This window comes from Alligator mississippiensis, chromosome 9 (assembly GCF_030867095.1).
Source record: "Alligator mississippiensis isolate rAllMis1 chromosome 9, rAllMis1, whole genome shotgun sequence".
Taxonomy (NCBI): Eukaryota; Metazoa; Chordata; order Crocodylia; family Alligatoridae; genus Alligator; species Alligator mississippiensis.
The window spans coordinates 2,222,194-2,237,095 of NC_081832.1; the positions used below are offsets into that span (position 1 = coordinate 2,222,194).

Below are 14,902 nucleotides of genomic sequence, written 5' to 3' on the forward strand. Positions count from 1 at the left end.
GAAGCTGAGTCACAAAGCCCGGCGTGTTTGTCTGGATCTGACGTATCTGCTGCGATCGCCCGGACCCCGGGGGATAGCGCGAGGACCCTCTCGTGGATGCTGAGCACGCTGGGTGCTGGGGCCAAGCCCGAGGTGTCTCGGCAAGGCTCGCACAGCGCTGGCACAGCACGCCGCGGGACTCAGCTGCACGGTGCGTGCTGGGGAAGAGGGGATCTGGGCCACGCTCTCGTCTTGGCACGCAGCAACAATTTGGGCAGGGACTGGATCCTCCCGGGCGCCCGTGGAGCAGCTGCCGGCCGCCCTAGGGACACTGCAGCAACAGCAAGCGTCATCTCTCATCAGGATTCAGCATCGCCAGCGTGTCGGACCACGAGCCAACATGCTGCACAGGCCCCCATCCAGCCGGCTACGCACTTTCTCCCCAGCTACTGCCCCGAGATAACGTGACTTGCTGACGGCCATCGCACGAGGCGGTTTCAGAGCCAGGGGAGCCCCTGAGCTCCAGGACGGGTGAAGGCCCCTTCCGATGCTGCTTTCTACCCCAGCAGCTGGAAGTGCGACACGGGGGAACAGGCCCGACTCCACGGGATCTGCAGAAATCTGCTCTCTCGCCCAGGCCAACACGCCGGGCTGCTCCTCAAATCCTTTCTGAGAGCAGCAAAATAAAAGGCAGAGCTGATAACAAAGCTGGGAGTGTACCCAAGTGTCTCCAACGGTCAGCAAGGAGAAATCTGGGGGAGGGACTGGGATCACGTGGCCTCTCTGGGGCCAGGACTGTCATTTGTGCCACGTTTGTACAGCGCCGAGCGCAGCGCGGGCCTGACCCCGCTTGCCTCCAGACACGGGAGACGTGGCTGGCAGGTCAGGAATAACGCACCATAGACAGGTTGGGTGCATAGACCGTGCGGACAGGCAGCGCGCGCCTCTGCCGGGCAGCAACATGAAGGGGAAATGGGGTCACAGGACCAGGCCGCCTGGGAAGACCGAGCCCCTGCCCAGATTGCTGCTGCGTGGTGGGTCTGGCTGGGCTGGCGAGGGCGGCAGCAATGCACCTGCTTCTCCAGGGCGTCATCTACCCAGAGCAAAAGCTGCCCGCCTGCAGCGGAAAAGCGTGAGCGCTTGGACACGTGCAGCCCAGGCGCCGGTCCTCGCGGCTCCTCTCGAAGGGCCAGCAGCTCCGGAGCTGCTTTTACTCCCAGCCCCGTCTCTGGTCAGAGGCATCCCCGCCTCCTGGCTCCATCCGGCTCCTTTATTTTTTCGGTCACTGCATTTCAAAACATCCTTGCGCTGAAGGAAACTCCCCCCGGCCGAGCCTGTCTTGAGGAAACAGATCTGGAGAGAAGTTCAAGGCAACGGCGTGCGGTTTCTCTTCGGCTCCAGGCACAGCGATGCCTGCCCAGGCTAGGGCAGTCAGGACTCCTGGTAGAGTCCTGACTGCCCTAAAAAACTAATTTTTTTGGCAAAAATCTTGTTGGTCTCATAAAAGATACCCCCTCTACTATGAGTCCTGACTGCCTTTTCCTCTAGACCAATTCGGCTACAACCTGGACACCTGCCCAGGCTCGACCCTTAATTCAAGGTGTCCCCACTTGGGACCCCGCAGATTAGACGCCGTGATGCAACAGCGAGCGAAGCCCCTGGGAGGCAGCGGGGTTTATTCTGGCCCTACATTACCCCCTGGCTGGTGAAAATCCAGCAAAAACAATGCTAGAAAATAACAACAGAAAAGGAGATAAGAAAACCCAAATCTGACTCTGGGGGGGACAAAGGTCTCTGTGGTTGCAGGGGAAAGGTCTCCTCTGTGGAGCAACAGAAAGGCCGCAGGGCAGCAGAGACACCGCGTAAGGCCTGCCCACATGCTAATGGCCAAGCAAAGATAATGCAATATTGACACAGGCCAGGAAGCCCTGGGCCCCGGAGCGGCTCCGCTCACTCATCCCTGCCTCGGAGGCTCCTTAATGGCTTCAACTATCGATCGGAGAAACAACAGCGCTAACGCCCGGCTGCACTGGGTACTTGGGGAATCACCCCCAGCCCCACCGAGCTCTCCCCTGGAAAGCACCCGAGACATCGGCAGGACGCGACTCGGAGGATGGTGCCGAGTCTCTAACGCCACCTCTGACCCAGCCTGCCCTGGCGCGTCTTTGATCCTGACAACATAACCCCGCGCACGCTGCCACGTTTGGATCCAGGTGTACGTCTCACAGGGGCCACATCCCTTCTACGCGACTCCTTTTACACGGCTACCCTGCCCCTGTGGCCAAGCAGACCCTGGAGCTCAAGGTGCAACACTCGGCGGCCTCACAGCTACTTCATTTGCTGCTCTTCCAAAAAATAAATGCTAATAAGAACGTCCCCTTTACACGCTGAGCACACTGCGGGCTGGTGTGTCGCGCCTGTGCAGCCCCAGCCCAGCAGAGGCTTCTCTGGGCAAAGCTGCGCGGTAGAAATACATGCACTTTCTTAAAGGAAGCAAAGTCCTGCGCACACGCAGACACGTACGGATCGGACGCGGGGGCTGGATTCTGCTCTTGGTCACACCCCGGCTCCAACCAGCTACAAGGAAACGGCTAGGAAGAGAACCTGGTCCAGCGCCTTCACAGCTAGGTTTTGCTTCGATTAATAATTGACCAGAGATGATGAAATGTGCTGCTCTAAACACAGGCAGTCCCTCCTTCGATGGGGACCGGCTCCGTGGCACCCAATGCCAAAGGGGCTGGTACGAAGAGGGAGGCCATCCGCTGGGCTGTGCATGCACAAGAGACGGGGCAAGAATCAGGGGCTTCAGCGGCAACAAGTGAGAGAAACGGTTCCTCCCGACAGCCGGCCTCAAGCTACAACGGTGCCTCAGTCCTGGAAAGACTAGCTGGAGAGGCCAGGGAATGGATGGGATGTCCCTGCCCTGAGCAGGGGGCTGGACTAGGGAGATCTGCTGACGTCCCCTCCAGCCCTACTTCGCTGTGTGACAGATGGCAGGACAAGGAGCAATGGGCGCAAGCTGCAGCAAGGGAAGTTGAGGTTGGATATTAGGAAAAGCTCTCACGAGGAGGGTGGTGAAGCACTGAAATGGGTTACCCAGAGAGGTGGTGGGATCTCCATCCTCAGAGGTGCTAGAGACCTGGGTAGACAAAGCCCTGGCTGGGATGATGCAGTTGGGGCTGGTCCTGCTTGGAGCAGGGGGTTGCACTGGCTGTGACCCCTGAGGTCCTGCCTATGATTCTGCGTGGTCCTCCCACCCCAATACACGGGCACAGCGGGCAAACCCACCAGACACGGCCTCTCTCCTCAGAGCAACGCTGCCTCTGGCCCTGGCTGCCCACCCATCTCCGGGTGTGACCTCCTCCACGGCGCATGCCAGGGACCGGTCCCCCTCTGGCACCTGCATTGACCCGGGCTCCCCTCTCCTCCCCTCCCCACCACATCCTGCTGCAAGCAGCTCCGTGGACCTCTGCCCCGCAAGCGCCCGCCTGCTCCAAGGCACGCATCGGCCGCAACAACCACCATTACTTCACTCTTGTTCAAGACCTGACGGGAGGCGATGAGAAAGGCCCCCAGGCAACTTCCTGGGTCTGTCCCCCCCCAGTACCTCCTTTTGCATCTGCAAAAAAAGGCTGACAGCAGTTAGGAGGAGCAGAGACCGGCTCATCATGCCTCTAACCCCCGCTGCAGATGGTAAAGCAGGAACCAACTTTTTGCTGTTTGTACAGCACCAAGCACAGGGTAATACATTATTACTTACTTAAAAACCTCATAGCAAAGGGAACAGGCAGGGCAGGCTTCAAAGAATAACCAGCTTCGTGACACCCTCTTTTGTCAGATGCTAGGAATGGCCTGGCAGAAAGCACGAAGTGCGATACAAGGGGGCAGGGCAGGGCACGGAGAGGCTGTTAGGAGACTGAGACCAGACTGATTAAATTAGTCAAGAGAAAGGGCTTAGTTAACACCTTGGGGGCACCAGAGTAAACCGCTAGCCAGGTTACAAGATCCGGGTCCCTGGTCTCTGCTGATCCAATCCCCCTGCCCTGCCTGTGCTTTCCTGTTCTGCCATTTCCCCTTCAAGTTGCTTTCTAAAGTTTTTTGGTTTAAAGCAAACAAGGTCCTTAGGGTAAATGCGATCTCTGTGATTAGACCAACTCAAATAGTTGGAAAAATTCTTCATTGAGAGCTTTCGAGTACAGATGCCCTCCGTCAGGCTGAGGGAGCGTCTGCAGTTGGTTTGCTGAAAACGCTGATTCTCAGCCCTAGCTGCCACGAGGTCTTTTTAAGAGCGCCCTGCAATATTAGCACTGACCAGGGGGTCTAAAACAAAACCAGCAGCTGTCAGTTTATCAGGGAATCACAGAAAATGAGGGTTGCAAGGGACCTCAGGAGGCCAGATGGGTGTCTGTCCTCCGTGGGCCAAATACTCAACTCCCATCAGAGAAAGGCCATCCTGCTCCCGCGACAGAGCTATCCTGCCCCACGGGCACACCAGGGAGGGATGGTCCTTAAGACGGATGCTAAAAAAACCTTCCTAAAAAAACCCTCGGTACTTTCAGAGACAAGGAGGGTGGGAAGGGACCTGAGGAGGTCACATCCTGTGCAATCCCCTGCTCCAAGCAGGGCCAGCCCCAACTACATCATCCCACCACGGCTTTGTCTAAAACTCCTGCAACAAAGTTCCCCCTTGCACAGCGGGTCGTGAGAGCGTGCAGCACCCGACACTTCAGCCAGCTTCCCAAAGCGACTGGACCCGTGCTTGGGTCCCTGTGGAGCACAGGCGCCCCGAGCACAGGGCAAGGGGCACGGGTCCCTCTGCAGCACAGGACCCCAGTGCTCAGCAGAAAGGAGCGTGGGTCCCTGGGGAGCGCAGGAGCGAGGGGCACGGCCTGGGACTCAACGTCCTGCACCCGAAACCCGGGGGCCCGCAAGCGGCAGAGGGGCAGGGGACCCGCGGCCCTGGGCCGTGCAGCGGGCGCAAGCCAGCATCCCCGAGGGGCGCGGAGAGGCAGGCGGGCGGCGCAGCGGGGCCGGGGCCGGGGCCGGCGCCAAGGGAGGGCACGAGCCACGGCCCCGGCCGGCTCCCCGGCCCCTGGGCAGGGCGAGCCCCGCCCGGCCGGTCCCAGCACCGGACACCTGCAGCCCCCCCGGGGACCCGGCCCGGCCCGCTCCTACCTCGCCCCGTGCCGTGCCGTGCCGTGCCGTGCCGTGCCGCCGGCGGAGCGGAGCGCCGCACATGCACCCGCACCCGCCGGCCCCCGCGCTATAAAGCCGCGATCGGTTTCGTTTCTGGGGCCTCGGCTTGCAAACCTATGGCAGGTTTCGCGGAAATTGCATCACGCCTCTCCCGGGCCGGCCCCCGGGAGGAGCTGCCGCGGCCCGGCCCGGCCCGGCCCCGCCGCCGCCACCAGCTCCAGCTCCAGCTCCAGCTCCGCCGCCCTGTCCAGCGCCGAGCACCGGCCGGGGCGGCTGGCAGCAGGAGCAGCGGGACGGTGGGGATCGGGGGATCCCGTTGAAATGCAAACACAGCCACTTCCGTGCCCAAACTTCACCCCCGCCAAAACACACACAACACTGCTGCAACATTTGGGACCCCGGTTTGCCCTCCCCCAAGGCTGCCCCTGCCTCCGGGCGCGGGGTCTAGCCTCTGCCCCCTTCCCTGCCTCGCCCCGGGGTGACGCAAGGCTGGTTTCCTTTCTGTTACAGTTTCACTTTCCATTTCCTAGAGCAGCCTAGGGGGGAAGGCTCCGGCTCCGGCTCCGGCTCCAGCTCCAGGGCGCTGGGGGCCACGCAGGAATGGCTCTGGGAAGTGAATGCAGACGTGCCCCGAAACGCCAGGGTCTGCAAAGCCCCACGGACAGAGCAGGCGCCTGGCCTGCCCCACGCACAGCCCCGTCCCGCGAGGCGCACACTGCCCTCGTCTGCCAGCTCACGCGCACCCGGATCCCTTGGGCCCGGGGCAGTTTTGGGGGGTTCCTCTTTTCTGGCTTGTGGACATAGACAGGCTCAAGGAATGACACAGGCTGACAGTTCTTTGCATCAACGTGATATTGTTTATTAGACCAACTCAATAGCTGGGAAAATTGTTCTTTGCAAGCTTTTGGGCAAGGGGCGATGAAGGGCGGCTCCTGGGTGGGAGAGACCAGCAGCATCCAGGCCTGTGCAAATGCAACTACGCGCAGTGAGGATCAGAGGCCGCGGGAGAGCGTAGGTGCAAGACAGGTAGGTGCGGGGAAAGGGGCAATGTTGAGCCGGTGATAGAAAGTAGCTGGTAAAAAGGTTTGTGCCTGAAAGCTTGCAAAGAACTTTTTCCCAACTATTTAGTTGGGCTTATAAAAGAGATCACATCTGCCCAAAGAGCCTTGTCTGCCTGTGTCCTTGGACCCACACCCAAGAAATGAGGGCACAGTTACCCAGCGAACATGGTCTGCCGACAAGTGATACAACTTCTGGCTTCCTGTTCTGAGCTGTTACAGGGAAAGTCTCTGGGTTAGAAAACACCAGCGTACCCCCCAGGCTAAGAGCTTAGCTTTAAGCGCTGCCCTTTGCTTGACAATAGGTTTGCAAAGGGGCTGGCTGGAGAGGGAGGAGATTTCCACATCTGCTGCAGGGTGGGGGGCTTCCGGCCCCAGCCTCCTCTCTCCTCCCAGACATTCAGACAAAGGCAGGGTTTGCAGAGGGCTCAGGGGAGGCCAAGCACTTAACTGCTTTATGGAAGGAAGATGCTCAGGGAAGTGCAGCAGGTGATCCCTCATAGGAGTGGACAGATGGGACAGCTATGCTAGCATAAGCGAAGCCGAGCCAGAGCAGTAAAACGGGTAAATGACCACGGTGTAACTTCTACCGGCTGCAGCGCAGCCCGTTGCCCTCACTCCCCTCCATGGTGGTCCATAAGCAGAGGCAGACAGGGGAGCTTTGGGCTGGAGAAAAATTGATGAGATTGCTTTGGTAGCAGAGAGGGAACGGTGCATCTCTGTGAACAGCCATGGTAAAGGGAGGCTCGGGAACAAAGGGACTAGAAGGCATTTACCAGGGCAGAGGCTGCTCTTTATAATAATAACTATAATAATAACTATAATAATAATAATAATAATATTTCATGTTCCAGGTCAAATTAGCCAAATCAGTTCTAAATCGTATCAACTGAGCACAACTCGATCGTTTCAAAACCGTATCGACTGAGCCGGCAGAACTCGGTCATTCTAAACACCGTGTACGGCGCTACAACCAGCGAGCATCCTCCGGGCCAGGCTCTCGCCCTACTCCCAAACCCACTGGCAGGCATCCTACGTGCAGGCCCAAGCCTGGAGGTCTTGGGGTTCGGATGCCCCCACCTGATCTTAGCCAAAGCTGTGCGAGGGACACGTCTTGACCGCCCAGCCGTGCACCGGGTCCACCAGATCCCTAAAGGTGCCCGACCAGCAGCGCACGCGCCCCGGAGTAGTGAGGCCCGAGGAGCACAATCGCTTCCAACGTGCCAGCGGCCAAGACGCAACTTCCTCATTGTGACAAACAACATTAAAAGGAAAATAGGATGTGGTCACCACAGGGCAGGAAGAGCAGTGGGCTGGAAACCAGCCACCATACCGCAGACCTGCTGAGTTGGGTGCCAGGTTTGCCGGTACAGCGCAAGCCCGTGGGTGGCTCCAGCAGCCAGTCGAACCATGAGCCATTCCAGGTCCAATGCATTTCTCTGGGAAAGGCCCCACTTGGAAGGAGAGGAGCATGCCAGCTATGCCTTTGCAGGGCTTAGCGCATGCCCCCTGCAACTACCCCCAGCTGCTTCCATTGCTCTGCAGAGTCCCGGCAGAAACTATTAATCAAGCAAGCACGTGGCTGCTGGCATTCGTCTGACAGCTACTTAAGGCACTCCACCCCCGCCGTTGCTGGAGGCTGAGCAGATTTTGCTGTGCGCTATATGGCTAGCAAAACTCTGAGTGCACCTCTGCTCTCCCTTCCAGCGCTAGAGACCTCCCCTCCGCCCGCCCAGGAAGGTTTCTGCAGCCTTTTAACAGTCAGGTGATGTGCTAATCCTGCACACTGGGCATGGGGAACGTGCCAGAGGAGAAGGTGGGAGGGAAATAAGCTCCACCACTGCACCGAGTCAAGTTGCAGGTCATCTGTTCAAGAGGCAGGAGAACAGGACGCACCAGGAAGCACATGTTAGTAGCACCCATGACATTTGCATTGCCCATGTAAATGATAAAACTGAGAAAGTAGTAATAGGTGACCGTGAATCCTTCTGGATCATGGTGTACACACAAGAGATCACCGGGACCTTGGATGCGTAAGCCGAGGCAGGAGTGGAGGCTGCCCCGACCTGCCATCTCCCCGTCAGCCCGTGGACGCAGACTCCAAAGGCCAGACTGAGTCCAGAGCCTTGATGGCATCCAAGCATCAAACCCAGGTCTCCAACAGAGCAGACAGAGTCTACCGCTGAACCACAACAGCAGGGCACCTGAGAAGGGTCAACCTGATAAAGGGGGAGAGAACAGCACAAAACCAATTAAAAAAAAAAAAAAGTGAGAAAATCTGGTTTGAACGGAGGAACCAGAGACAGGGAAGACAGACAGTGCTCCAAAGACAGCTGCTCATCAGCCTAGACCAGGGGTAGGCAACCCCCAGCACGGGTGCCAGTGTGGCACTCGAAGGCATTTTGCTTGGCCTGTGTGGAGGGCGGAGAAGGGGCTTGGCTACATGGCCACAACAAGGATCATGCCCCTCATTGCTCCCGCGCCATCTGCCCTTGGCATGCCAACATCTTACGAGGTCAAGTTGCCGGTGTCTTTAGCACTCTGCCCAAAAACGTTGCCAACCCCTGACCTAGACGGAGCGAGAACTGGCCACGCTGAGCGACGAGGCACCTCGTCAAGGGTAGAGGAGCGCTGAAAGGAGAAGCCCTGAATGCTGAAAGCAATGAACTCTTGCAGAAAGCAGAAGGAAGGGGGCTGGAGCGCTGTTAGAGCAGCAGCAAGCAATGCAGAGAAGGCAACTAAGTCTATCAAAGGTCGAACAACTGGAGCTGAAGCTGCCACTGCGGTAGGAGACCACGCGTGTAAAACCCTGTGCTAAAGATCTACGGCCTGCCCCAGGTCACTGCTCTCTGCAGGTAAGACGTGCCAGTTTTCTGCGGCCAGGGACATCTCGAGGAGCTGCAAAGCTCGGTGGTGTTTGTAGCCGGTGCCCCGCACCAGACAGTAAAATCATTCGACTGCTGCGTACTCTTCCGTTTCCTCTGGTCTCACACCTGGACAGAAAATCACAACTCTCAGCTTCCTTTGAATTAAGAAGTTCCCAGTCTTCCTTGCAGCGGAAAAGAAGTCTGAATTAAAAAAACAATCTGTAAAGGCACAAAACCCCAGAAGGACATTTACAATCATTTCTCCTATGCCTGAAGAAGGGTGCTTGTGCCCAAAAGCTTGCAACTAAAGACACTTTTTTGCAAATCTAGTTGGTCTAATAAAAGATATCACCCCTACCACAAGTCCCGATTCCAAAACCCCAGCAGACGCATACAAAACCCCACTGGTTTTCACTATTTTTAAAATCACTCATGATCTTGAAACCAGTGTCACATTCATGGGGGAGGGTGCGGGGAGACGACTTCTTTTTTGAACACTAGCTTTGATCCCATTGCCTTAGCCTCCACCCCAAGAGCTGTTCTGCAGACATCACCCAACCGGAGCGGGAAGTAAGGAAGATCCAAGGTCGAGGTGTCTCCTCCAGGTTTGGCCAAGTGTGGATTCCCTACGGACTATGGGAACAAGCACGTGCTCGCACAGGACTTTGTCTCAGAGAGCTTTCCGAAGGATCCCCGAGCGGGGTGCTATCAGAGCTGTAGGAGAAAGGTGCTGGGAGCTCAGAGAGGGGTGTGCATCCCTTTGCTGAAACCTTTGCACGAGGGAGGAAAGCCCAGGAGCAGGCAGGGTTGTGAGCTAGCATGCCAGCAGCACAGAACGAGGAGAGAAACTCTGCCACTTGGTATTTTTAGCCAAAAAGGTCTGAGTTTCTGTTTCCATTTCTCTTCTTGACAAATAGGTGCCGTGCAGCTGTGGCTGCCCCTGCTGCTCTGCTGGTCGCCTCCGGCCCCGGGAGGATGGGTGAGCAGCCCCGGGCTTGCTCAGCTGGTCACGCTGCCCTCACAGCTGGTACCATGTGCTGCCCGAAGGAACCAGGACCGGCATGGGAAGGGGAGGATGCCTGTTGCTGGCAGCAGGACTTGCCGCTTCAGGGATTTTCCTCCCCAAGGTAAGAAACTCCTGGGACAGGATGTAGGATTAGGTGGATATTCCCCGAAGAAGCAACCTCCACCTCTCCCTAGACGCGGCCGTCTGTACCAGCAGAAGATGCCCTTTACTGATGCCAACTACGCTGACCTGGGGCCTCCCCAGGCCCTTTCACCTCCTACAGCTCCTGCTGACGTCAGCGTGAGAAATGAAACTCGTGAGTCTCGATTTCTCTGTTATCAAAGAAACAAACAGGCCTTTGATCGAGTCAACAGCACGTTCTCGGGCTCTTGTATAACTGCTTCTCGGGAGGCTTCTCCGGCGCCTGGTCCCCGCTCTGTGGCCCAGAAGGGGAAATCCCGAGGGCCTGGGAAGGAGGGGAGAATGGCAGTGCCCGAGAGCCGGCTGGACGCACACCCAGGAGACTGCGGATCTAGGCCCAGCCCTGCCCCGTGAACCCTGGCCAATTGCTCCAGCTCCCTGCGGCGAAGAGTCTGCTCAAATGAGGCATCCTACATAGCTAGGCCTGTGGCTGTAAGGCAGACCCCCTCCGATAAGACCTAGGGCTTTGTCTGCCCAGGGAGTTTCCCCAGCGATTGCTGTTCCAGACCAGCTAACCTGTGTTCGTGTGCATGCTCTTATTCCAGATCAAGGGCATCTCCTACCAAACGAGCTGAATCCACTTCCAGGAGACATTCAATTAAATGGGGAAGTGGATTAAGCTAGTACTTTTGCACCGGGGTTCAGCCAGGAAGAGCAATTCCACTTTGAATTCACAGCTTCCCTCAATCCAAATTAAACTCCCCGTGTAGACAACGTGCTTGTAAGCGGACAGTGAGGAGACGGAGAGGGAAACCTAGCAAGAGCATCACATCTCACTGCCCTGCTCTCAAACTCTCGCCTACCCAACAGACCCCGTTGTTTCTCGGGATGGTCAGCATCCCCGGCACAAGCAGGTCAGCAACAGGACCGGATACACGGCGTCTAACGCGTGTGCAAACCACACGACTGCTGTGGAGAGGCTGAGGGAACAGGAAGCGTTATGAAAGCCCTTGGTTTTTCCCTGCGCAAGACTCGCATTGTATTTCAGAGCAGTGTTTGAGCCTAATCCGGGAAAACACGGGACGCTCCTGTAACGTCACGGGGACCCGAGCACTTTACCGAACTAACTGAACCCGTGCGCAACCATCTTCCTTCCTGGAGGAGAAGCAAGCCAGGACTATGCGAGGTCAGCTGTCGGTCCAGGACGTGCAGCTGGTCTCCGCGTGCACAGGTGGAGTCTGGTCCCTTGGGTCTCAGGAAGAGCAAACAGAAACAGTCTTACGAAGCAAACCAAATCAGATCCCTTTAGAGAGCGAGAAACAGATCAGCCCTCTCCGATCGAACCGCGTGCTGGCAGCCAGATGCTGCCGGGCTAGCAGGCCCAGCACGGATCATGCTACGAAGGAGCGGCGTGAACAATTAGACTTTGGAGTTCAGCTTCACCGCGCCTCTAGCCACCTGCCTTTGGCCACCGTGCCGTGCCTTCCCGGGTCTCGCTGCTGGATCCCAGCACGCGCCCAAGCACACCTGTCACCACGCACATCGTACGTTCAGTGTCGAAAACCCAGGTCAGCTTATCAGCTCTGTTAATTAAATTCTGTTGCTTAATAAACAAGCAGGTCTTCACCTGAAGGACACCGGGAGCAGTTTAATTGTGCTGCGAGCAGTGACTCATTGCATCAGCTGTTTATTATGAGCAATTGGAGAGGGCGATTCAGTGCGGAAGGCATCGGCTGGACACTCCCGAGGCCAGCGAGCAGAGCCCCCTGTTCGACGCTGGGCAAGGCAGCGGCCTCTCTCACCCTCTCTCCTGGAAATAGGACAGCGCTGCCCCATCTCAGCGCTGTTGCATTTTTACCCAAAAGCTGGAGGGGAAGAAGACATTCTCCTTTTAAATCTACCAAATGAGCCATTACCGTTTTGGGGTCTGGAACAGAACACGTCTCCAGGCCCCACAGAAAACAGCCTGTATTTGTCATTAAAGATCTAGATGGAAAGCATTTCCTGTTCCCTTCCCTGCTGGGATCCAAGTTCAATGTTCGTAGTTTCCTCTGGAGAACATGACAAGCCCTTTAACTGGCACAGGGAATTGTGCCCTTCGCTTTATGCCCCAGTTGTATTGTTAACCTGCTGCTAGTAGCCTTGCTTGGTCACCCCCCCAGGGGATACTCATCTCCAACCCAGTTCTAGCTTTCTCAAAAAACATGAATGACTGGCGGTCCGAAGACAACCGACAGTCTTTTCTGAACTGTTTCATGCTACAGATTCGGCTTCTTGTGGACATCGGGGCCTCTTCCCAGCAGTGAAGTACCCGCACAGTTACTCAGAGATGGGCACATACCTCCTGTATGGGGCAACCGGTTTCCCAGGGTATATTTACACTGCTGCCCACAGTGGTTAGCTGGAAACTGGGAGGGCTCTTCTAGTTAACCAGGTCAAGCGCTGATAAGGGGCAGCCACAGCAGCCTGGAGCTCACCAGGGGTTGCTAGCCCACGGAGGCAAACTCCCTGGCAACTAGTGCAAGCCGAGCTCTGAATTGGCACAACTACGCTGCCATTCGTACCCGAGACAGCAAGTCCAAGGAGAGCCTGGGTATGCAACAGGTTTGGATTGCTCAGTAAACGCAGAGACAAGTGCACAAAAGCAAAGTTATACCAAATCCTACTATCCGTTTGGACTGGTGGAGGCACGTTGGCTACCAGCCACGTGGGATGTTTGTCACAGGCATTCCTGTTGCCATGTCCAGCTTGAGGTGTCACATTAGGTGGAAGGCACACTTGCACCTCCCTGCCTTCTCTCTTGGTACCCACCAGTCCATCGAGCCGGTCTCAATCGCGGTGGAAGTGCAGGACCCGACACAGGAAACAAGATCCTGAGCCAGTGCCCACGGACTCCCACGAGGGCCTTTCCACTAATCTCTGTGCGAAGATTGCTGGGAGGAAAGCAGAAGACAGATTGTGCTGACTGCTGCCGAACAGCAGCCTGCTTGGCGTGACCCGCTTGCCCGGCCCTGCCCGCGTATCAGATTCAGGGCACCCAGAGGGCGTAAAGCAGCGTGATGTCTGAACATGTTCAAAACAAAAGCTGACTTCACTCCGCGGTACTCGCAAACACGCCAGGCCCAGGAGGCAGGGCCCAAAATGGTTTCAGCAAAGGGATGCACACACCTCTTTCTGCCTGCCTTGAAGTAGGGAAGGCAGTGAAAGGGCAGAGCCCCGAGATCTCCTTGTGCTAGCACCACACCCCAAAATATTTGATAGCTAGTGACTTACAACTCTGGCATGCACCGACCATTTCCTTTACTGGATTTGTCCAAGCAGCTCCTGAATCAAAAATCACTAGCTCGATGGAAGAGAGAAGGCAGGGAGGTGGAAGCGTGGGGTGTCACATCAGAAGGACACAGCAAGAGGAATCCCTGTGACAAAAGTCCCACGTGGCTGGTAGCCAACCTGCCTCCACCAGTCCAAAGTGATAGCAGGATTTGGTATAACTTTGCTTTTGTGCCCTTCTCTCACTGTCTACTGAGCAATCCAGACCTGTTGCAACTCATGGAGACATGGCTCTCCCCAAACTGGCCCTCCCAGGTACTAAGGGCAGCGTAGCGCTCCACGTCTGTCTTACACGGGTGGCGTCGACAACAGCAGTTCCCTTAACATCACTACACAAAAATCCCTTTTACAAAATATCCCACAGCTCTAAGGACCACGCGGCCATTCCCTCTGATAATCAATAGCTAGCCAGATGCTTCAAAAAGTTTTTCCTCTAGAAAGCTTGCAACTGCTGTTTTCATGCATTTATCACTTCTATTGCAGCATCACCCAGAGGCCTAAGTTAGGATCAGGGTCCCAGTTTGCTTAATGCTATACAAACGTAGAAAGATATCCTGAGCCTATGATGCAGTACTCTATTTCTAGTATGGCTATGATGATGTCAATATTGGCAACTCTACCTGAAAAATATTAAGGACTTTGACAGGTGACTCTTCTGGGTTTGGTTTGGTTTTTTATCATCATCATAATTCCACTAGTTTTATTTTTGATTAAGAGGAATTAAGGACTAACCATAGTAGTCAGAAAACACAACTTCCTTCCTCTAAGAACCTTAGTAGTTTTAATTGCTACGTAACAATTCCCAGAGAGGAAACTCTCAGGTGGGCAGAGCAGGGGTGGGCAGCTGGCACGCTTTCCAGCGGGCACAGTGCAGTAAATCAAACAAGGGCAACAACCGCTGTGGTGAGCCCAAGGGCCCGCAGCCTGGCAGCGCAGCCCTGAGCACGTGCCAAGAAGCAGATTTGAGACGGCGCTGGCTCCTCTGCCTAATGGAGCAGGGGAGAGCGGGCAGGACAAAGCTCCCCGGCTCACGCCAGGTATCACCGCAAGACTCCACGGAGGGTTCTTGGAGCAGCCGGTGCCTGGCTCAGATCAGTTTAGAGCAGCGGCGCTCAGCCCCGAGTAGCTGAGCATTTACCCAAAAAACCTACAGCATATCTTCCTGTAGGTAAGTTATTGCAAAGGCTCCAGCTATAAAGAAAAAGCTGTGGATGTGAGTTAATGTTGACAGAGAGAGAGAGAAGCACACGGGCTGCAGAAATCATGACTGCAGGAAGGAGAAACCCAATGCATTCAGCAAACACCTTTCACGCTGCAAAGAGCCG

General features: G+C 56.2%; 1 protein-coding gene across 1 annotated transcript in view; it reads right to left on the minus strand.

Annotated features, from left to right (window-relative positions):
• Positions 1-5,351, minus strand: part of HELZ2 (helicase with zinc finger 2) — a 28,136-nt gene extending 22,785 nt beyond the window's left edge. The window contains exon 1 of the mRNA XM_019495245.2: positions 5,155-5,351. Within this exon, the coding sequence (XP_019350790.1) occupies positions 5,155-5,217 (63 nt within the window). The 5' untranslated portion in view covers positions 5,218-5,351. The remainder of the gene's footprint in view (positions 1-5,154) is intronic.
• Between the last annotated feature and the right edge of the window lie 9,551 nt (positions 5,352-14,902).